Below are 23,399 nucleotides of genomic sequence, written 5' to 3' on the forward strand. Positions count from 1 at the left end.
AAGTTCTGACAGCTGAGCATGCTGCTCTGTTCCGGCAGCAAAGAGCAAATCATTAACGTGGAATCCTCCTGCTCTCCCCCACACTAGGAACACAGTGGCAGGTAGGCTGCTGCTGTGGGTGGGACTGCTCTGCTGTGCAGAGGCAGGGGTGGGGTGTCCTACCTCAGGACTAGCTGCTGTCTGAACTTAAAGAAACAGGATACCAACATACTCACTCTCCCTCAAAACACACTCTGTCTTTGTCTCTCCCCCCCCAACACACACTTCCATTGAAAAGCGGCTGGTAATCTAGTAGGATGCCCATGGAACAACGGGATTGAGAAACCTGCATCATGTGACGCTATGCCTGCTCCATAAGGCACTGCAAGCCCTTCCCAAAGCAGCCTGTCTCCTGCTGCACGGTGCACTGCTTTCTGTGTCAGTGCAAGACCTACTACTGTGGATGCGCTCTGCCAACACAAGAAGCATAGTGTGAACACACAACAGCAGTTTAATTAAAGCACTTTAATTAAAGCGGCATAATTTTGTTGACAAAACTCTGTAGTGCAGACAAGGCCTTAAATGCAGGTATTTTTGCTCTGGCCCCCTTTCCTGCCAAAGAATGGCCACTTAGCAGGTAATGGTCCATCAGCCTTGTTTACACTTGGCTGAGGTGTCATTTGCCCTTGGTCTCTGAGGAACTGCTTTTGGCCATTCCTCAGATTTATCTGCCAAACTTACTTTTAGCCATGATTTCAGCTTGTTTATTATGTTACATACAATGCTGCTATGTGTACTTTTCCATACTATTGATCAGCAAATTATGGATTTTTAAATGGTAGCTCACAAGACATGCCTTATACAAAAATTACTGTAATAGTGTGCAGGGTGTGAACAAGTCTGTCACAAGACCCTGCATCACAACTGCCTTGGGAAACACATATGCGAGCCTTTTGCCTAGCTCCTAATCACTTACTGAGGAATCCTCTACCCAGATCATCTGAGACAATATTGACCTAAACTATTGAACAGCACTGTGACTGTATCCAGTTACTTCCATTAGTTGTATAATTTGGGGCACGCTGTTGTTCACCATTTCAGACTGGAGATTTAAAAACAGTTGGTGATATGTCCAATAACTTGGAGTAGTCTCTCCTGTTGACTGAACTGCACTTGAAGTTTCTCCATGTCATCATGGAGGGCGGGGGGGCAGGGAAAAAGCAAAAATAAACTGAGAAATGGCTACTTGCTAAAACAGTCATTTTCTCAAAGTCCCCAATAAATCAGAGCCACAGTCTGACGAATCAAATTAATATCCTGTTATGTGACCAAATGGCCCTCAAAAAAGAGGAAAAACCCACATCACAGAGAGATATGATACATCCAGTTTCATAGAACTAGAAATCCAGAGCATGTGTTGAATGTGTTGACTCAAAACCAAGACAAGAGATTCTCCTCTGATCCATTCAAACCTGCTTCACTCATTAGTGTTGAGTTGTATTATTTACAAAAGTTCTAGAATCATTGTAATGAAAAAACAAAAACAGAACAAAACAAAACCCCAGCCAATCTTCCCATCTGCAAACCACCCCATCTTAGTAGGAAAACTCCTTTGCTAACAGTTGGAAACTGGGATTTAAACTCCAAATGATGGCACTGTGTTTGAGATCCATTCAAATTCCCTTTCCAGGTCTCTGCCAACTTCATTTCAAGACCTAAATTACTAGGTTTTAAGATCAAAGAAAACAAAGTGTGAGTCCCAAGCAGAGGACTGAGAACACTGACACAAATGACACGTTGAGAGGTAGAGTTGTAGCATGTGTAGAAGATAAATTCTACATGGTTCAAACAGAGGAAATACTGTTGAGCTAATTCTGAACGTGGGAATCCCTCCAACTCACCACTTCAGGTGTCACAGAAGTTGAAAAAACATATTTTCCTATCCCTAATCCTGCTCCTTGTTATATTTAAAATAAGAAAAATGATACAAAACTCAACCGCTATTCAGCACAACCCAGTGCATTGTGAGAACAACTGGGAATGAGACAATTTGTCCCTAGTGGGGGAACCTGGTGACTAACAATCACTTTACAGTGGGAGGAAAAGTATGAATATGATGCTCCAAATATGTTTAGACTAGGAGAAGTTACGGAAGTTATGTCAGGTCTTGAGGAAATTTGCTAAATTTCCCTGGCCACTATATATGGGCTATTTTCTTTCTTGAAAAAATAGTTGTGTTTTTACATCAAGATAGCTAATTCAAGCTATCTAACTCCATGGAATATCCTAGTGCAGTCAGGGCCCAGGTAGATTTAACTTCTATGCACCTAGTTGAAGTGACTCCCACTTCCCCCACCTGAGGCTGATGGACAGTCCTGTTGGAGGGACACACACTTCCATGACATAGGACAAAGGAGTTGGTGAAAATGAAAAAAATTCTGAGATTGACCCCAAGGAAGGGTGAGTGCAAAAGGGAAAAGCAGACAACTCAGCTGGTGGAGCTGAGAGACCACGATGACACAAATGCTGCCTTGAAGTTCATTATGCAGGAATTAGCAAAAGGAAAATAAAATCTTTTCTCAGCCCTAATCAAGGTTTTTATGGTATTTATCTCCCTTCTCTGATAATAAATAAGGGCTGAACTCTGACAGAATTTCCCACACTCAGAGAATTCATAGGATCTCTCCTTTGTGGATCCTTTGATGCCCACTAAGGTGTGAGCCATGAGCAAAGGTTTTCCTATACTCACAGCATTCCTAGGGGTGCTCCCCTTTGTGAATTTTCTGATGTGTATTAAGGTTTAAGCTCTTGAGTGAAGGTTTTCTTGCCTCACATCATTCATAGGAAGAACAGGAGGACTTGTGGCACCTTAGAGACTAACACATTTATTTGAGCATAAGCTTTCATGGGCTAAAACCCACTTCATCGGATGCATGCAGTGGAAAATACAGTTATACACATTATAACAAGAGTGATCAGTCTCTCGTTGGACTGCTGAACTGGAATTAATTTGCAAACTGGACACCATTAAATTAGGCTTGAATAAAGACTGGGACTGGATGTCTCATTACACAAACTAAAACTATTTCCTCATGTTTATTTCCTCCTCCCCCCCAATTCCGCACACGTTCTTGTCAGCTGCTGGAAATGGCCCATCTTGATTATCACTACAAAAGGTTTTTTTTCTCTCCTGCTGGTAATAGCTTAATTGATCACTCTCTTTATAGTGTGTATGATAACACCCATTGTTTCACGTTCTCTGTGTGTGTATATATCTATCTATCTTCCTACTGTATTTTCCACTGCATGCATCCGATGAAGTGGTAGCCCACGAAAGCTTATGCTGAAATAAATGTGTTAGTCTCTAAGGTGCCACAAGTCCTCCTGTTCTTTTTGCGGATACAGACTAACACGGCTGCTACTCTGAACCCTGTCTGTCATCATTCATAGGGTTTCTTTCTTGTGTGGATTTTCTGATGTGTAATAAGGGTTGAGCTCTGAGTGAAGGTTTTCCCGCACTCACAGCACTCGTAGGGTTTCTCCCCTGTATGGATTCTGTGATGTATAATAAGGATTGAACTCCGAGTGAAGGTTTTCCCGCACTCATGGCATTCATAGGGTTTCTCCCCCGTATGGATTCTCTGATGTGTAATAAGGTGTGAGATCTGAGTGAAGGTTTTCCCGCATTCACTACATTTATATGGTTTCTCTTCTGTATGGATTCTCTGATGTGAACTAAGGTTTGAGCTCCAAGCGAAGGTTTTCCCACACTCACTGCATTCGTAGGGTTTCTCCCCTGTGTGGTTTTTCTGATGTTTAATAAGATTTGAGATCACAATGAAGGTTTTCCCGCACTCCCAGCATTCATAGGGTTTTTCCCCCGTATGGATTCTCTGATGGCTAATAAGGGATGCCCTTTGAGTGAAGGTTTTCTTGCATTCACAACATTCATAGGGTTTCTCCCCTGTATGGATCCTCTTATGTGTAATAAGGTTTGAGCGCTGAGTGAAGGTTTTCCCACACTCACAGCATTCATAGGGTTTCTCCCTTGTGTGGATTCTCTCATGTGCAATCAGGGTTGAGCTAAGAGTGAAGGTTTTCCCACATTCACAGCATTTATAGGGTTTCTCCCCTGTGTGGATTCTCTGATGTGCAATGAGGGTTGAGCTCCGAGTGAAGATTTTCCCACACTCACAGCATTCATAGGGTTTCTCCCCTGTGTGGACTTTGTGATGTTTAATAAGGGCTGAGCTCTGAGCGAAGGTTTTCCCACACTCACAGTATGCATAGGGTTGCTCTTGAGTATGGATTCTCTGATGGCTAATAAAGCGTGAGTGCCTACTGAACTTTTCCCCACACTCAGTGCATGTGTTATTTTTTTCTCCCGTGGGGATTCTCTGCTGGGCTGTGGTTTCCTTGAGGCCTTTGTGAGTTTCCTGATAATTAACAGATTTACCAAATTTCTGCATTGGCTGGTTTCCCTGCCACTTCTCTGGAATGTGCTGACTTTCACAGGCTTTTCCCTGCTCACAACTCCTGGACACAATCCCTTTGCATCTTTGCAATAACGCCCCAGGTGGCTCCACTTGCTCATCATCTTCCTGCTGAGGATTCTGCTTCATGGTCTCACTCACCATCCCATCACCTGCTGGGACAGAGAAAGAAAAACCTCAGAAACAGGAACTGATAAGGGGAGAACAAATTGAAAAAGCTGCAGATGGAAAAAAAAATTCCCCAAAGAGGAGAGAAGAGGGGATCAATTCTGCATCCAGTCTGCATCCAAACACTCAGGGAGAAGCGAGTTCAGGGAAGGGGCTTGTGACGTTATTGACATAATCTGGGACCGTATAGATCATTGTTGCAACCAAGGTCCTGTAGTGGCACCAAATCTTGTATAAAGGGGGTCAAATAAGGTGTCTAAGACAAGGTTACGGTTTGCTGGCTATGATTATGCTGTCTATACGCTTGTATCATTTTTGTAGTTAAAGTTATGAATATTGGCTCTATACTGTCTGTATTTCAAACTTGTGCTATGCTTCTGGGTGACACCCCAGACAAGTTGGTGTCAGCTCTGCCTAGCCTGCTTGATGGCCCATTAAGGACCATCAGCTATACAACTGACCCATTGAGAGAAGGCAGATACACCTTGTGACTCAGCAAGGTATGAAGGGACTTGCCCATGTGACTCCAAACTCCATTTTGCTGTAATTTTCCACAGTAAGAACAAAGAGATGTTCTTACACATGGAAAAGACTATAAAAGGCTGATGCCTCATCTCCATCTTGTCTTCAATCCTGCTTCATACCTCTGGAGGAACTTTGCTACACTGAAGCTTTGAACCAAAGACTGAAAGACACATCCCAGCTGTGGATGCACTCCAGAGACTTGATTTGAACCTGCAGTTTATTCGATCACTGTTACAAGCCTGAACCAAGAACTTTGCCATGACTGTATGTCATTGATTCCATTTAACCAATTCTAGCTCTCCTCTATATCTTTTTCCTTTTATGAATAAACCTTTAGATTTTAGATTCTAAAGGATTGGCAATAGCGTGATTTATGGGTAAGATCTGATTTGCATATTGACCTGGGTCTGGGGCTTGGTGCTGTGGGATCGAGAGAACCTTTTTTCTTTTACTGGGGTATTGGTTTTCATAACCATTTGTCCCCATAACGAGTGGCACTGGTGGTGATACTGGGAAACTGGAGTGTCTAAGGGCATTGCTTGTGTGACTTGTGGTTAGCCAGTGGGGTAAAACCAAAGTCCTCTTTGTCTGGCTGGTTTGGTTTGCCTCAGAGGTGGAAAAACCCCAGCCTTGGGTTGTAACTGCCCTGCTTTAAGCAGTTTGTCCTGAATCGGCACTCTCAGTTGGGTCCCACCAGAACCAGCATCGTTACAGGGCTACTGCCAGGAGGTAGGATGGGTAGGAAACCATGAGCAATATCTGCCCTGAGGATATGACACCTGGTGGGGACAATCCTGAATTCAGAGACCTCACAAGGTCTTTGTTGTGAATCCCAGCTTTTCCTTCAGGTACTGACAGTTTCTGAGTTGGTTTAATGATTGCTCACCTGTGCAGAAGCTGCTCAGGATCTCTCTTTCCCCTGATCCCTGGAGATCTGAGGCCCATGGCTCTTCCCCTCGATCCAGTTGGGAGATTACATCAGGTTTGGAAACTGGAAACCCTGCCCAGGGGAAAGAAGACAAGTGAGATCAGGTGAATTCATAGGACATTTGTCACCCACCCAGAAAGTTCTGTTATTTTAACTCCAGACCATATTAAATGAGTAAAATCCTGGGGCCAGTTCCCCAGGTGCTCAAAGGTGCAGGACACTCTTCTTATGAGGAATTTAACTGTGCCCATGTCTACTGGGAACACACACTGCCAGACACTCATGATCAAAGGGGCTCCTAAAACCCAGAGCAGGTACCTCCATATCCCAGAAAGGGAAGACTCCAGTCAGTGTGGGCAGGCTGAAGCCCAGGGAAACTGGGCACAGAACCTGTGCAGGCCAGCGAGGGTCCCGAGATGGGCCCTGCTGGTCTGGTTGAAGACTGAGCCTAGGGAGGCCTGCTGAAACACCACCAGCTGCGGGTACCGAAGTGGGCCCCAGCTGGGTGGATGAAGAAGACAGTGCCTCTGGGAGAAGCCTTTTAGAGCTACGGCCCCATACCAGGGACTGTATACCCTGGAAGGGGGTCAGTGTATGTGGCTCGGCCGGAAGGCTGAGTTGCTGAAGACCTGCTGAGAGAACCATTCTGGGGGTGGGCTTGCGCTCGCGCTCGCAAGAGCTGGTTGCCACCCTGAAAAGAGACTGTGATTGCAGGCATATCGGCCAGAGAAAAGGAGGTGCTCATGAGAAGTGGGCGCTGACCCCGTTACAGATGGTATGTAATATCTGGCTAACATAAATCCTAGGAGGTGTTATGAACTTCAAAGGACTCTGAACAAAATGTGCTAGACAAAATTTAAGTGGGATTCCTAGAAAACACTTGGGGGAGGAGAAGTCAACTTCTCACCTCCACAGCAAACCCTACGGAAGCTGCACCGTGAGGAGAAACCATTGCCTGCTGATCACCTGTTACATGAAGACAAGTTCAGAGGCCCAAAATGGCTAGAAGAGTGACTCACAGATGCATGGGCAAGCTTCTTCTGAGCTAACAACTGTTAGCTTGTGACCACAGGCTAAAAACTCTTGGTGGAGTTTGAAGGTCTGTTCACCTGCTTTAGCCCTTGGTGGGTTTGGGGTGATCTCTGGTAAGCTTATTATCATGCATGTAGGTTCTTATATTGTTTTTAATATGATCTCTCTGTAATGCTTTTACCTTGATTTTATCATTGTTTTCTGGGAACGGTCTGTGTGGTAACTTAGGTACGCTGCTCAAAGCCCCTGAGGAAGGAAGGGAAAGCAGGCTTGCTGAGGGGATCTGCCTTGCTGGGGAATTCACAGTGTGGGCAGGGAGATGTGCAGCCTGGAAATACCCCAGTCAGGAGGGAGAGACATGTGGGTTTCTACCCCAGAGAGGTGACTGCTAGACAGCCTGAGAGTGGGTGCCCTTGCTGGACCACAGAGGGGAAATACAGGTACAATGATCCTGAATAGTGACATGGGGAGCAAAGGATACAATAAGACATTTGTCACCTTGATAGACAGTGGTCTCTGGACACCAGTACCCTAACCATCATCATGCGTTTGTAGGTGTCCTAGAACAGGGGAGCTGTACAGAGGGATGGGAAGGAGGATAATGAGGTCGCTCTGGGGATGTTTATGGGGCGCTCCTCCAATGAGAAGCATGGGAGAAAGCAAAAAACAACAGAAATGTAGGGCTGGAAGGGAGCTCAAGAAGTCATCAAGTCCAACCCTGTGCTGTGACAGGACCCAGTGAATCTAGATCCCTCACAGGCGTTTGTCCAACTTGGTTTTTAAAATTTCCAACGACAGGGAATCCACTTCTTTCCTTAGAAGCTTATTCCAGAGTAAACTATCCTTAGAGTTAGAAACTTTTTCCTAATATCTAACTTAAATATCCCCTGCTCCATAATAAGCTCATTAAGGACCTGGCTGAAGAGACCTCTGAGTCATTATCAACAATCTTGGAAGATGTCTTCAAGTCAGCAGGACCTGATTAAATACATCCAAGAATACTTAGGGAACTGGCTGAAGAGAACCCTGAGTCATTGGCAATTATCTTTGAGAACTCATGTAGAATGGGAGATATCCCAGAGAACTGGAAAAGGGCAAATATAGTACTTATCTATAAAAAGGAAATAAGGACAGCCCACAGAATTATACACCAGTCAGCTTAATTTTAGTAATTGGAAAGATACTGGACCAAATAATCAATCAATCAATTTGTAAGCATCTTGAAGAAATAAGGTGAAGTACCTGTCACCATAGATTTGTCAAGAATAAATCATATCAAACCAACCTAACATCTGTCTTTGACAGGGTAACAAGCCTTGTGGATGTAGGGAGCACTAGATGTGATATATTTTGACTTTTAATACTTCTTCCATAAACAAATTAGGGAAATATAGCCTAGAAGAACCTTCAATAAGGTGGGTGCACAACTGGTTGGAAAACCATAGTCAGAGTAGTTGTCGAAAGGCATATCAAGTGGGGTCCCTCAGGGAATCTGTCTGGGATCCAGTTCTACTCATTATGTTTATAAATGGCTCCAATAATGGCATGGAGGGTACGCATAAAGCTTGCAGACAAACCCAAGCTGGGGGAGGCTGCCAATGCTTTGGCAGACAGTATTAGAGTTCAAAATTATCCTGACAAACTGGAAAAATGGAAAAATGAAATAAATAGCATGAAATGCTAGAGGACAAATTCAAAGTAGTACACTTAGGAAGGAATAATCAATTGTACAAATATAAAATGGGAAAGGACTGTTTAAGGAGGAGTACTGCAGAAAAGAATCTGGGGGGTTGTGATGCTCTGTACTTCGGAGGAAACTCCCAGCACCCCCATGTTCATCCTTGTAAAATGATTGTGTGGTATCCAATGCAAAGTTTGTCACATCAGGTGTCTTTGGAAGGCTCATGAGGTACTGAGCATTGTTGTTATAGTGATGTTATAGTAATGTTATAAGTTATAATTTCATATGTATATAGTTATGAGGCTGAAAATGTATCCTCATGGCTTAAAGCAAGCCCAGACAAAAACTCTCCAAGAGCAGAGAGGCAGTTCACACCTCATCAGGGGATGTATGGGACAAACTCAGCCCAGCCTCATAGGCATAAAGAACACTAGCCTAGGCAACAACAAAGGATCTGCTGGACTCTCGAGTGAGTCACCCCCCTTCCTTTGGTCAGTTTCGGACTGCAATGAGGTAATGACTTGAAGGGTGGGGGCAAAGCCAAGAGGGAAGAAAGGACATGATAAAAGGGAGAGATGTTTGCCATGCTCTTCCTCTCTCTTCCACCTCCATCTTCAGCCATCACCCCCAAGTGACTGAAGCACTGATCGAAGGGGAGAACCTGGCTGAAAAGCAACCAGCCAGGCTGTGGTGAGAAGCATCTAAGTTTGTAAGGGCATTGAAAGTGTTAAGATCAGCCAGCCAGTAGAATGTGTTTTGCTTTTTTTTTTTTTTCATTTGACCAAATCTGACTTATGTTTTGACTTATAATCACTTAAAATCTAACTTTATAGTTAATATATCTGTTTGTTTATTCTACCTGAAGCAGGGCATTTGGTTTGAAGCCTGTCAGAGACTCTCCTTGGGATAACAAGCCTGGTACATATTCATTTCTTTGTTAAATTGACAAACTCAGATAGCTTGCAGCATCCAGTGGGCATAACTAGACACTGCAAGACGGAGGTTCCTAGGGTTGTGTCTGGGACCGGAGATGTTGGCTAGTGTCATTCGGTTGCACAATCTAAGGAGCAGCTTACATGCTAAAGGCTGTGCGTGAACAGCCCAGGAGTTGGGGTTGGGGTTCTCACAGCAGAGCAGGGTAAGGCTCTCTCCCAGAGTCGAGGATTGGAGTGACCTAGCAGATCACCGGTCCAGATAACACCAGAGGGGAATGTCACAGGGTTGTAATGGATCGCAAACTAAATAGGACTAAACAATTTAATATTGTTGCAAAAAACGTGAATATCATTCTGGCCTGTATAAGCAGGAGTGTTGTAAGCAAGACCCGAGGAATCATTCTTCCACTCTACTCAGCACTGATAAGGCCTCAACTGGAATAAAGTATACAGTTCTGGGCACCACACTTCAGGAAAGATGTAGACATATTGGTCGAAGTCCAGAGGAGAGCAAAAACCAAAAATGATTAAAAGTACAGAAAACATGACCTATGAGAAAAGATTGAGAAAACTGAGGGTTTTTTTTAGTCTGGAGAAGAGAAGATTGGGTGGGGGGACATAACAGTCTGCAAGGCTGCAACATAAAAGGCTGTTATAAAGAGGAGGGTGCTAAATTGTTCTCCTTATCTACTGAGGACAGGACAAGAAGTAAAGGGCTTAAATTGCATAAAGGGAGATTTAGGTTAGACATTAATACAGGGGTCTCAAACAGGTGGGTTATTTTCTGTGGCCCGCCAGCTCCCCGCGGCAGCCCCGCCCCTCCAGCATTTACCTAGAGTGGCTCCAGCCCGGCATGCACCGGGGGCAGGGCAGGCTCCCTCCCTGCCTGACCTGCCCCTGCGCCGCTCTGGGAAGCGGCCAGGACCTGGGGGAGGGGGGCACAGGGGCATTTGTGCATTCCCTCCTCCCACGAAGCTCCCATTGGCTGCGGTTCCCCGTTCCCCTGTAGGTCCCAGCCGCTTCCCAGAGCAGCGCGGGGGCAGGGCAGGCAGGCAGGGAGCCTGCCCTGCCCCTGGTGCGCGCTGGGCTGGACCCGCCCCCCGAACCCCTGCTGCAACCGAACCCCCTGCCCTGAGCCCCCTGCTGCACCCCACACCCCTCCTGCAGCCGAACTGTCACGGAGTGTGGGGGAGTCCGGGGCCTGCACCCCTCTTCCTGGGATTCACTGTGACTCTCAGCCAGCCAGTAAAACAAAAGGTTTATTGGACAATAGGAACACAGTCTAAAACAGAGCTTGTGGGTACAACCAGGACCCCTCAGTCAAGTCCTTCTGGGGGGCAGGGAGCTTAGACCCCAGCCCTGGGGTTCCCTGTGTTCCACCACCCAGCACGAAACTGAAAACAACCCACCACCACCCCTCCCCCGCAGCAGGCTCTCTCCCTACATCCTTTGTCCAGTTTCCCAGGTAGAGGTGTTACCTCTCCCTCCCCCTCCTGGCTCAGGTGACAGGCTCTCAGGTCTCCCATCCCCAGTGAAACTCTCCTGCCACATTCCCAGGTCAACACTCCCCCCTCCCTGCTGCGTCACACAAACCCCCTGCCCTGAGTCCCCTGCCGCACCCCTCCTGCAGCCGAACCCCCTGCCCTGAGCCCCCTGCCGCACCCCACCCCCCTGCCCTGAGCGCACTGCCGCACCCCTCCTGCACCCCAACGCTCCCTCCCAGTCTAAAGCCCTGAGCCTCTGAGGGTCAGAAGCCCTGAGCTCTCACCCTATCCAGGACCCTGACACCCGTCTCCTCCCACTGCAGCCCCAACCCCTGTGGGGTTTGTCTGCGCTGCTGCCTGATTGAGGACTTCTGGTTCCACAGGGTGTCTGGTTGACCGGTAAGTCTGTAACTCTGGTGTTCATATGTTTGAGGTTCTACTGTATCCACTGGATCACTCTTGTCCTTATGTATGTTGACTCCCTCAGTGAATTCTAATAGATAAGGCATGATTTCTCTTTACAAAAGCCAAGTAGACTCTTCCCCAACAAATCGTGTTTATTTATGTGTCTGAGAATTCTGTTCTTTACCATAGTTTTCAGCCAATTTGCCCGGTACTGAAGTTAGCCTTCCAAGCCTCAAACTGCCAGGATCCCCTTGGGAGACTTTTTTAAAAATTAGTATTATATTAGCTATCCCCAGTCTGGTATAGAGGCCGATTTAAGTGGTAGGTTACATATCACAGTCAGTAGTTCTGCACTTTCCATGTATGAAAAGTACTTCAGTACTACTGGGCGAATACCATCTAGTCCTGGTGACTTATTCATGTTGAAATTATCCATTTGTTCCAAAACCTCCTCTATCGACACCTCAGTCTGGGACAGTTCCTCAGATTCGCCAGCTAAAAAGAATGGCTCAGGTTTAGGAAAGTCCCTCACATCCTCTGCAGCGAAGACTGATGCAAAGGATTCATTTAGCTTCTCTGCAATGGCCTTGGCTTCCTTGTGTGCTTGTTTAGTATGTCAATGACCAAAAAGCCCCACTGATTGTTTCTCAGGCTTCTGATGTACTTTAAAAAAAAAAAAAAAAAAAAAAAATTGGTGTTAGTTTTAGTGACTTTTTGTAGTTGCTTCTCAAATTATGTTTTTGGCCTGCCTAATTATACTTTCACACTTGGCTTGCCAGAATTTTTGCTCCTTTTATTTTCCTCAGTTTGACTTCCAATGTTTAAAGGATGCCTTTTTTCACCTCTAACTGCCTTATTTACTCTTTAGCCATGGTGGTATTTTCTTAGTCCCCTTACTGTTCTTTTTGTCCCCATTTGGGGGTACACATTTATTTTGAGCCTCTATTATGGGATTTTAAAAATGTTTCCAAGTAACTAGCTTTCTCACTTTTGTGTAGTTTCTCTTTCTGAAGTTAAATGCTATAATGGTGGAGTTGTTGGTACTCTCCCCCCTCGCAATGATGTTAAATGTAATTACATTATGGTCTCTATTACCAAGTGGTTCACTTCTTGGACCAGATCCTGTCTATCACTTAGGACTAAATCAAGAATTCCCGCTCCCCTTGTGGGTTCCAGGACTAGCTGCTCCAATAAGTAGCCATTAGTGGTTTCTAAAAACTTAACCTTTGCATCCCATCCTGAGGTGACATCTACACAGTAAATATGGGGATAGTTGAAACCCCCAATTATTATGATTGAGTTTTCTATTTTAACAGCCTCTCTAATCTTTCTGAGCATTTCATAGTCACCATCACCATCCTGGTCAGGTGGTCAATACCATATTCCTACTGCTATACTCTCATTATTCAAGCATGGAATTTCTATCAGTAGAGATTCTATGGCACAGTTAGATTCACTTAACATTTTTTCTATATTTGACACGGTTTCTTTCACAGTTACTCCTGGGGGAATTTTCTGTCATTGTGCATATGCAGAATTCATGTCCCCTGCAGATTTCTTTGCTTCCCCGCAGAAAAACTACTTCTGACGGGGAAGCAAAGGGAAGCCACAAGAGTGACCAGGCACCCCTCACGGCAGCGCAGGCAGGTTGGTTCGGGCACCCGGAGCAGCTGGTAGAGACATAAACCACCACCAGGGGGTAGGAGAGGGAGGAGCTGGGCAGTCATGAATGTGAGAGAGACACTATGTCCCTCCTGCTTGCTATTGGGGTGTGTTCGGCATGGAGGGGCAGGGCTTCAGGGTATTTCTGAGGAGTTAGGTATGGGGCAGACTCTGTCCCCTCAGGCAGAGAAGAATGTAGCAGCCTGCCTGCTTAGTACATTGTTCCTATTGTCTTTGCGAATTCCCTAGGAGTATAAAATAGGTGTAAAAGTTTGAAGGTGCCTTTACAGTGCCAGAGTGCTGGAAAGGACAGTGTGGCCTTATAAATGCTTAGGGGGCTTCCGTGATTAGAACGGACCTAAATTTTTGGACTAAAAAAAAACATGCTGCATGAACTCCTTGCCACTGATGTTTCTGGAGATGGTCAGTAGCCAAGAAAAATTGCGAGTCTGATTCCCCAGCCCCACTTGCTCTTCAGTTGCCTGCGATGTAACACTGAGCATATTAGCCAACAAATATATGCAGCCATAACCAGAAATAGAGTCAAACCTAGCTATATTACTGTCAGGCAAGGAGGCTTGGGGAGTTCCTCCCATACTCCCCACTCCCATTCTCTATCCATTTAATAGTAGTTTAAATTACCTATATAATTGAAACCAGCATGATTATATTGCGTTATTTTGACAAATAAAATTCGCAGAATTCCCCCAGGAGTAATATAGTGCCACTCTGCCACCAGCACAACCTACTCTGTCATATCCTACGTCATTCCAATTCCTATATCGTTCATATCTTGGAATTACCATGTCTCATTTATTATAATCATTTCACCAAGTTTCTGTGATGCCTATCATATCAATATCCTCATTTAGAAGTCACAAACTAACACCAGGTTGGTTTGGTTTTTTTAAGTACATCAGAAGCAGGAACCCTGACAATCAGTGGGGCCACTGGGTGATAGATGTGCTAAACAAGCACTCAAGTTCACCCATTTTAGGGAATAGTTGGAGCAGCTTGGCAGAGCTGTGATTCTGATATGAAGAGAGGTGCATGTGAAACTTGAAGGAAGAGGTATTCCTCACTTCAGTGAGGAGTATTGTAGGTAGGCCAATAAAGGTGCACAAGGGTGTGTTCTTGTCACAATTGTCAGCAGTCTGGTGGCATACATGCAAGTGGTCTCCGTGAGGGGTAAGTGACTCAGAAGGAATCCTCAGTGCAAGAACAAAGGGGTGGTAACATTATGGAAGTCTGAGATGGATTGTGTGCAGTAGGCTCAGTGTTTGAGTGCAGGCCAGTGGTATGTAGCTTCTGCTTTCTACACTGGACCAAACTCCAAGTTTTGCCTTAGCAAAGAGAAGGTATTAGACTTTATGCTATACTGCTCCTGTGCTCTGTAGTGGGGAGGATAGAGTGCTAGTATTTATCATTTGTCTGTTGAGGTGTTGCTGAAACAGGACACAGTTGAGGTTGCATTGTGGGGTGTTGTGAACCTTAATTCCTCATTTTCCCCTTCTAATAACCAAGGGGATGGGAATCCTTACCCAGCGAGGTCACATTCTCAAAGTTCTCCTGCATAACGTCTCTGTAGAGGGCTCTCTGAGCGGGATAAAGCAGAGCCCACTCTTCCTTGGTGAAATACACAGCCACCTCCTCGAAGGTCACTGATCCCTAAAAGAGCAAGAACCTGCTACTCAGTACCTGCTACCTATTGACAACATCACTCTTGACAGGAGAGGAGGTCCAATCACGTGGAAGCTCTGGGAGGCAGGCAGTGAGCATAGTCCCATTCCCACCCCCTCAGAGCAGCCAGGAAGCATCAGGGTGATGGGAGAAAGAGAGAGCCTTTCTAGCAAAGAGAACAGGCAGTGGTCTTCCCATTCTCATCGCTCACCTAACTAGCTAGAAGCTGATATAGGAGATGGAGCCTGCAGCAGGGCCCAGGGACAAATTCCTAGTGGGAATCCCAACACCCTCTCCATTACCAGCATCTGGAGGGGAGGGGCTGAGGTGTCTTCCTTGGACCTCACTGTGGGGTGCCCCTTCTTATCTCACAGCACGTGGAGGCTGGTACGTTTTCCCAGCCCAGTTCCCAGGGGTTGTTTCCTGTTTGACAAATTACGGAATTTCCACCACCAAACCCCAGGGCTCTGCTGCTCGGATCTAGGCCTCACAGGAAACAAATCACAGCAAGTTTGTCACACCCTGTCCCCCCACTTTCTCCACCCTGTGTATTTCCCTAAAACCTCCCACCTCCAGATCAACCCCCAAGAAGTGTCCACTCCTATGTATTTATTGCCCTTCTCCCTCCAACAGGAACCCACCAACAACTCTCTGATAATCCGTACCTCAGCTGGCTCCACTGCAGCCATTTCCCTTCCCTGGAAGGATGGAATGATCTGGGAGCAAAACATGAATGTTACGCTGCAGCCTGTTATGGCAAAAAGGGCGATAGAAGTCATGTCAGAACAGGAAATAATTTCACATCACAATTCCCCCCAGGCTCTTTCCCTGCACACTGATGTCCTAGACCCAGGTAAATAACAGAAAAATTCAAAGGATACTTAGTAACAGGGCAGGGGAAGAGCAGGGGAGGGCATGTGTTAGAAAAAGAATTCAACCAAACACAAAGTGTCCAATAAGTTCTTGGAATGTATTGGGGACACCTGTTTCTTTCAGAAGATGGAAGTAGTAACCAGAGGATGGCCATTTTACACCTGATTCTGACTAACAAGAAGGAATTAGTTAGGAAATGGAAGGTGGAAAGCAATACTGGCAAAAGTGATCATGAAATGATAGATTTCATGATTGTATGAATGGCAAAAATTCTATGAGTAGCAAAATAAGGATAACAGACTTCAAAAAGGCAGACTTCAACACACTTGGAAAACTGGTAGGTGAGGTCCCATGGGAATAAGATCTGAGGTGAAAATTAGAGTCCAGGAGAGCTGACAGTTTCTGTGAGACAATATTAAAGGAGGAATGGCAAATTATCATAAAGTGAAGGAAAGATAGAAAGAATAGTAAGCGGGCAATATGGCTCTATCAGGAGCTCTTTAATGACCAGAAAATAAAAAGGAATCCTAAACAAGTGAAATCACAGATAAATTGCTATGGATGAGTACAAAAGAGCATAGCACAAGCATGTGGGGACAAAATCAGAAAGTTTAAGTCACAAAATGAGTTACGCCAAGTAAGTGACAAAAGATAAGGGTTCTATAAATATTAGGGCTGTCAAAAGATTTAAAAAATTAATCCAATAACAAAATTCTGCTCAACGCACAGCTGCTGCCAAAAAAAGCTAACACCACGTTAGGATTCCTAAGGAACGAGATGGAGAAGAACACCAAACATTTGTATACAAATCAAGGGGACAACCTCCAATATACTGGGACCACCATGGCTACTACAGCACTGCACACAGGATATTTTATATTAATCTCTGAGAATTGGGGAGGAAATGGGCAAAAAAGAAATATTTGATAATATGATAAAACACAATGAAGATCTGAAGGGATTTTATATCCATATTAAATATGTGAGAACATTGGGACAATTTGACAGGACTGTCCACAGAAGTTCAATAAATAGACAGTCATAGTGCACCACCAGTCACATGGGCAGCAGGGAGCCCTTTGGGGAGCTGCTTTAAGAGGGTACGTGAGGGTGGTATGGAGCAGGAAGGCTCCCTGGCAATGGAGGGGGGCCACAGCAGGGGTGTGCAGGTGACTGGCAGCTGGGGGGAGCTGCTTTGCACGTAGTGTGGGGGTGTGTGCGTGGGGGTGGGGTGGGGGGGGCAGTATCTGGGGTTGTGCGACCTGGAGCTGGGCAGTCTCCACTGGGGACACTTTCTCCTCCTGTGCCCTTCCAGGCCTTGTTGCTGGTACAGAACGGCCACCCCAGAGGCGGCCGCGTCTCGGGACTCTGCGAGCTGCCCCCGCTAACCCCCTTCCCGTTTGGGGAATGACTCAGTTTCCCACCTAACAAAGGACAATTTGCAGCCGGGCCAACGGGTGGGGAAATATCCCACCTCCGAGGAGATTTTAAATGGACCTTGGAGAATTGAAGAGAAAACGGGGGGGGGGGGGGGATCTGAGGCGGAGCCTAGAGGAAGGGTCTGTCCCTGGAGCGAAAGGGGAGACACCTGCCTGGATTTTACACCCCGCACTGACAAGCGGGGAGATTTGCATCCCTGCTGGAGAGACACGTGGCCAAACCAAAGGGGGGGGCTCAACAGCGCCCCCCCATCCGCCCCGGGGGGGTCCTGGCTGCAGAGATGGTCCAACCCCCCCTTCACATCGCCTGCCCCCCCCCCCGACACACACACAGGGGAACCCCCTGGGCCCCGCCACCTCTGCCCCCACCCGCGCCCCCAGAGCCTGCCCGAGCCGGGGGCCGCGGCCCCACCGCTGTCCAGGCCCCTCCAGCCCCGGCGCGTCCCCAGGGGCTGCGAGACCTGCGGCCCCCCCGGGCCCTTCGTGCAGCGCCGCTGTCCCGCCCGCCTCCCCCGGGTCTGTCCGGCACCTGGTGCCTGCGGCTCCGGGCGGGGGCGGCGGAGCCCGGGGCGGGTCCAGCCGGAGAGAGTCCCCCGGACCGGGGGGAGGGGGAGGGGGAGGGGCGGTCGGGCCCCTTCTCGGCTCCGTCAGCCCCGGGCGCGCGCCAGCCACGGGGACGAACGGTCCGCGGGGCCCGGCAGCAGCGCGCGCGCACCCGGCCACCCCGCCCACAGGAGGCCGGCGTGAGAGAGGGCGAGAACTACGCTTCCCAGCGTGCCCTGCCGCTCCATGCGCGCGACGGCCGCGCTCGGCCACGTCACCTCCGCTCCGAGGACCGTCAGGAACTACACTTCCCAGCGTACCCCGGGGCCACCCAGGCCCCGCCCCCCCGCCAACCTCTCCCCCCCAGTCCCCTCGTAGAGACCCCCTCCCCCGCTCTGGCAGGCGCCTCTCAGAGCCGCTCACCCCGGCCTGAGCCCCCATTTAAACAGCAAACTCCCGTGTCCCGGGGGGGGCGCAGCCAGGTGCCTGGCAGGGAGGGGGGCGGGACCACTCGGGCACTTATTGACCCTGTCACTGGTCTCCTCCCTCTTTGCCCCCTTTTCTCCCTAATTCTCCAATATCCCTTTAAAGTCGCCTCCGATTTGGGATGTTTTCCCGCCTGTTTCCCCTGCCGCAGATTCTCCTTGTTTCGGGGGGAAGCAGGTTCCCCCCTGAGAAGGGGGCCAACGGGCGCAGCTTGCAGAGCCCTGCCATCGGGCTGCGGCTGCGTCTGGGGTGGGCGATCCGCTCTCTGCCGGCCACGAGGCCTGGAAGGGCACGGGAGGAGACAGTGGCCCCAGTGGAGACTGCCCAGCTCCTGGCCTCACAATCTGGGCGACGGCCCCCGCCCAGTGCCCAGTGCAGCTTCCCCCAGCTGCCAGTCACAGAAGATCAGGGTTGGAAGGGACCTCGGGAGGTGTCTCGTCCGACCCCCTGCTCAAAGCAGGGCCAATCCCCACCTAAATCATCCCAGCCAGGGCTTTGTCACCTGCCCACCCGTGCTGTGCCCCCCTCTCCATTGCCAGGGAGCCTCCCTGCTCCACACCACCCTCACGTACCCTCTTAAAGCAGCTCCCCAAAGGGCTCCTTCCTGCCCCTCTGACTGGTGGTGCACTATGACTGTCTATTTATTGAACTTCTGTGGACACTCCTGTCAGATTGTCCAAATGTTCTCACATATTTAATATGGATATAAAGTCCCTTCAGATCTTTGTTTTCTATCATATTACCAAATATTTCTTTTTTGCCCATTTCCTCCCCAGTTCTCAGAGATTGATATAAAATATCCTGTGTGCAGTGCAGTAGTAGCCATGGTGGTCCCAGGATATTAGAGGCTGCCCCTTTGATTTATACACAAAGGTTTTGTGTTATTCTCCATCCCATTCCTTATGAATCCTAACATGTTGGGGTTGAGGTTCCTGGGAGCTGCCACCTCCATTGTGATCTGTGAGCAGCTGCTGCTCCCTTCAACTACCTGAAGTGGGGTTCCAAAGAGGATGGAGCTCGGCTGTTCTCAGCGGTGGCAGATGACAGAACAAGGAGCAATGGTCTCCAGTTGCATTGTGGGAGGTCCAGGTTGGCTATTAGGAAACACTATTTCACTAGGAGGGTGGTGAAGCACTGGAATGGGTTACTTAGGGAGGTGGTGGAATCTCCATCCTTCGAGGTTTTTAAGGCCCGGCTTGACAAAGCCCTGGCTGGGATGATTTAGTTGGGGATTGGTCCTGCTTTGAGCAGGGGATTGGACTAGATGACCTCCTGAGGGCTCTTCCAACCCTGATATTCTATGATCTTCTATGATTCCCTGGTGGTTTCTGGGATTGAGATTGAATTTGAGTGAAGCTTCCTCTGTGCCCAGTCTCCAGCTGTAATTAGCTCCATAGGCCGGCCCTAGGCTCTGCCCACATGAACATCTGAGTTTCAATGAAGTCACACAAATGAGGGTGATTCTTGTCAGTTGCCAGCTTGTGCAGATCAAGGAGTGACTGGTTTACATTCTTTTCCAGGTGCAAGGCACACTCCATTGCTGTCAACCCATTCTCCCAATCATCACGAGACTCCAGGTGACTGATAAAGACCTCAGGAAATGTGCTGGGGATGGGCATGAAAGTGACTCTGCACAAACAGCCCCTCTCACCCGCACATCTCTCTTCCCCTTAGGAACTGCAGGAGCCTGTCCAGCCCTAGGAGAGCGAACACCTAGGAATGGCTGTCTGTAGGCCGGGGCGGGGGGGGAGGGACAGGGGAAGGGAGACATAAGGAGAGAGACACTGAAAGAGGCAGTGGGAGAAATAATTGTGGGGAGAGATTCCCAGATCTCTAACCTGCCCACACACACTTATTGTGCATTTTTATTTTTTGTGTCACAAAGGGCCAGTTCCACCTGCTTTCCATCTACTTTGATATCAGCAGTGTAGTTCTCAAAGACTGTTGGCATGTAGACCACAGGGAACTGGTCCTTGCTGAACATGATCAGCAGGCAGGTCTTGCCACAGGCACCATCTCCCACAATCAGCAGCTTCTTTCTGACGGCTGCCACTGCTCGGCCACGGGACACGCTGGCTCTGGCTGCTCAGGCTCCGCGGCACTCCTGGGCAGATTCACTTTCCTGTGAACGAGGTGAGGTGCAGGGAGAGGAAAAGCCAATTTCTGACTCTCCCTGTACCCCCTGCTGTGGGAGTGTTCTGCCCTGGGGACAATGTCAGGGGGAATCCCCCAAAGTCACTTCTTTTGTTCTACTCTTATCTCAATTTGGTTTCTTCGTTACTGGGAGGGTTTTAAAATATCTCTCTGGTTTAGAGCTAGTGGGAGGGGCTGGGTCAATGCTGCAATAAAGTGACCAAACATTTCCTCAGAACAGAGTCATAGAACTGTAGGGCTGGAATGAACCTTGAGAGATGATCTAATCCAGCCCCCACCACTGCGGTGTCTGTCCATCCTGCCCTTAAAACCTCCAGTGATGGCAATTCCACAATCTCCCTTAGTAACCTATTCCTGTACTGAACTAGCCTTTTTCACAACCAAGTCACATGGCTGACTCAGATTCAATTTGTGATTCACAATAACCCCCCAGATCATTTTGAGTAGGGCTGCCCCCTAGCCAGTTAGTCCCCATTTTGTAGCTGTGCATTTGATTTTCCTTCCCGAAGTGTAGTACTTTGCACTTGTCTCTATTGAATTTCATCTTGTTCTTTCAGATCAATTCTCTAATTTATAAAGGTCAATCTGAATTCTAATTCTGTTATCCTATGTGCTTGCAACTCCTCCCAGCGTGGTGTCATCTTCTAATTTAATAACCTTACTCTCCACTCCATTATCTAAGTCATGAATGAAAATATTGGCTAGTACCAGATGCAGGACTGGCTCCTTTGGAACCCCGCTAGATACATCCTCTCTTTGAATACAGTCTTTCAAGAAATTGTACATCCCTTGTAGTCCTTACATATGTAGTGCCCCCTCTCCACCCGGTTACCTTCTTTAATGCCAATATGCTTACCGGTTTTGATGGACAGGTCTGGGTTCTTCTGGATCCCGCCACCCACTCAGTATCTTCTTTATTTTTCCCTATGAATTTATTTGGCAGTGCCTCCACCCCCCTCACTCCTTCCTGGCAGGGTCACCAGGGCAGCTTGGGAGGAAAATTCTAACCACAGGGTAACCCCCACTTACTTGCCAGATAGTTGGAGATTCCCAAGAAACATAAAACACTATTCTTAGGGTCACCAGTGCCCACGCTGATAATACCCGTGACTTTCCCCAGTCACGTGACCTGATGTAACAAATGTAAGATCAGTGTCCCATTTGTACGCGTACTTTGTTAGGGCCCTTGATGACCTATGACCACGATATCTTCTCTGCAGTGGTTTAGCAGTGTGGCTGACTGGGATCACTACAGCCCAAAGGACTCACAAGTGGGAGGAGGTGATAAGTCCCTCCCAGGTTTAATACGCAGCAGGTTATAAAATCCCCAAACCCTTACTCCCTGGCTTAAGGACACAGTTCAGGGAGTAGGGGGTCCCCAAAACAATTTCCCTGACTAACTAAAAGATGGTGCACTCACAAAATCCATGAACGATCCTCAGGTTCAGACTCTGGACTCCTCGGTCACTGCAGAGGGGCTGATCTCTGCTGGCAGGGATCCTCTTCAGTCAGGAGTCAGGCTGCTTCTGGTCCCAGGATTTCCCCTCACCACACAGGGGTGCAGGGCTCAAGGTGCAGATTACACAACTGTACTAAAATCCAAACTAGTCTCCTAGCCCAGCGTCCAGACACACTCGCAGCAGGCAGCAACCCTGGACTAGCAGCCAGAGCAGAGCTGACCATGTGGTGGCTGGTCTCACCTAGGGAGCTGGAGGGCGAACTCAGCCTGGCTGGGGACCTTTCCCAGCAAAACTCTACAAACTGGGAGTCATCAGTGCAGAAGGAAAAGCCCAGCTGAGGGATCTTGCTGTCAGGTCCCTAGAGGCCAGTTCTCAAGGGGAACCCTCCATGCAGACCTGGAACTCGTCAGCTCCCCACACAGCCAGTCCTGCCTTTGCCCTGGCTGGCTCCAGACCAGACTCAAAAATGGCTTCTCCCCTTTCCTGAGCCCCCTGGGAGGGCCTCTCACTCCCTCTTGGTTGCGGGGCGGACTCTGAGTCTGCCTTGGCTCCCCCTCCCTACCAGGGACAGCATGCCTCTCCCTGAGCTGCCGGCAAACAGAGCCCCAGGAATCGAGGTAATCTCCTTGGGGGTTACACATATACACACATTTCCCTAGTTTGCTTATGAGGGCCTTGTCAAAAGCCTTAGTAAAATCAAGATATGCTCAAATAAATTTGTTAGTCTCTAAGGTGCCACAAGTACTCCTTTTCTTTTTGCAAGATATGTCATGTGTACAATGTCCTCCAGATCCATAAATCCAGACACCTGTGAAAGCGGGAAATTAGATTGGTTTGGCGGGATTTTTAGTTGATAATCCATGCTGGCTATAACTTTACTATCCTAGGTGCTTATAAATTGATTGTTTAATATTTTTTTCTCTCCAGCTTGTGACGCTGCACTCTATATGATTTTATGAAAGTATGCTGAGTGTGAATATAATGTAACTGGAATATGCTTCCTACAAAAGGTCTCTTGTAAGTTTATAATCTACTGAGTGTGGTCATCCTATTTGTATACATGTATCATTCTTGAATCTGAAACTAGAAATATGAAATATAACTCTGAGGGCCTATTGTAATTATGCAAAATGTGGGTCATTAATGGTGGTTTGGAATCTTGATGGCTGTCATCAACTAGGACAATTGACTGTAGATGGCTCTGTTTACTTGTAAGTCTTCCTGTATACCTGTGTGCTGGCAAGTGGGTAATGAAGTCTTACAGTAACATGTGATCATGTCACCTGAACCCTAATCCATCTTTAACCTGGTGCTTTTCCATTTAGAAGGAGGGCTGGGAACCCAGAGAGGGACAAAGGATTCCCACCTTGTGCAAAAGCTATATAAGGGGATGGAACAGAACAAAGGGGGCTGCAGTCATGAGAAATCCCCTAACTACCAACTGAGCTGTAACAAAGACTGTACCAGGGGAA

The 23,399-nt window shown here is 47.7% G+C and overlaps 1 protein-coding gene across 10 annotated transcripts; it reads right to left on the reverse strand.

Annotated features, from left to right (window-relative positions):
* Nucleotides 1-485: 485 nt before the first annotated feature.
* Nucleotides 486-22,513, reverse strand: LOC102939610 (zinc finger protein 501). Of its 10 annotated transcripts, none has more exons than XM_043534796.1 (5): nucleotides 17,814-18,019; nucleotides 15,638-15,720; nucleotides 14,834-14,960; nucleotides 6,052-6,165; nucleotides 486-4,624 (listed from the first exon to the last, which is right to left on the reverse strand). In XM_043534796.1, the coding sequence occupies exons 2-5, from the start codon at nucleotides 15,701-15,703 to the stop codon at nucleotides 3,420-3,422; spliced, it is 1,512 nt and encodes a 503-aa protein (XP_043390731.1). In that variant the 5' UTR covers nucleotides 15,704-15,720; nucleotides 17,814-18,019; the 3' UTR covers nucleotides 486-3,419. The 10 variants fall into 10 exon arrangements, with proteins under 10 accessions (XP_043390731.1, XP_043390733.1, XP_043390732.1 ...); XM_037884451.2 differs by lacking the exon at nucleotides 17,814-18,019 and adding an exon at nucleotides 21,888-22,513 and having other exon boundaries at nucleotides 3,287-4,627; XM_037884450.2 differs by having other exon boundaries at nucleotides 3,287-4,627; nucleotides 17,814-18,021.
* Nucleotides 22,514-23,399: the final 886 nt, after the last annotated feature.

Source organism: Chelonia mydas, chromosome 23, assembly GCF_015237465.2.
Source record: "Chelonia mydas isolate rCheMyd1 chromosome 23, rCheMyd1.pri.v2, whole genome shotgun sequence".
NCBI lineage: Eukaryota > Metazoa > Chordata > Testudines > Cheloniidae > Chelonia > Chelonia mydas.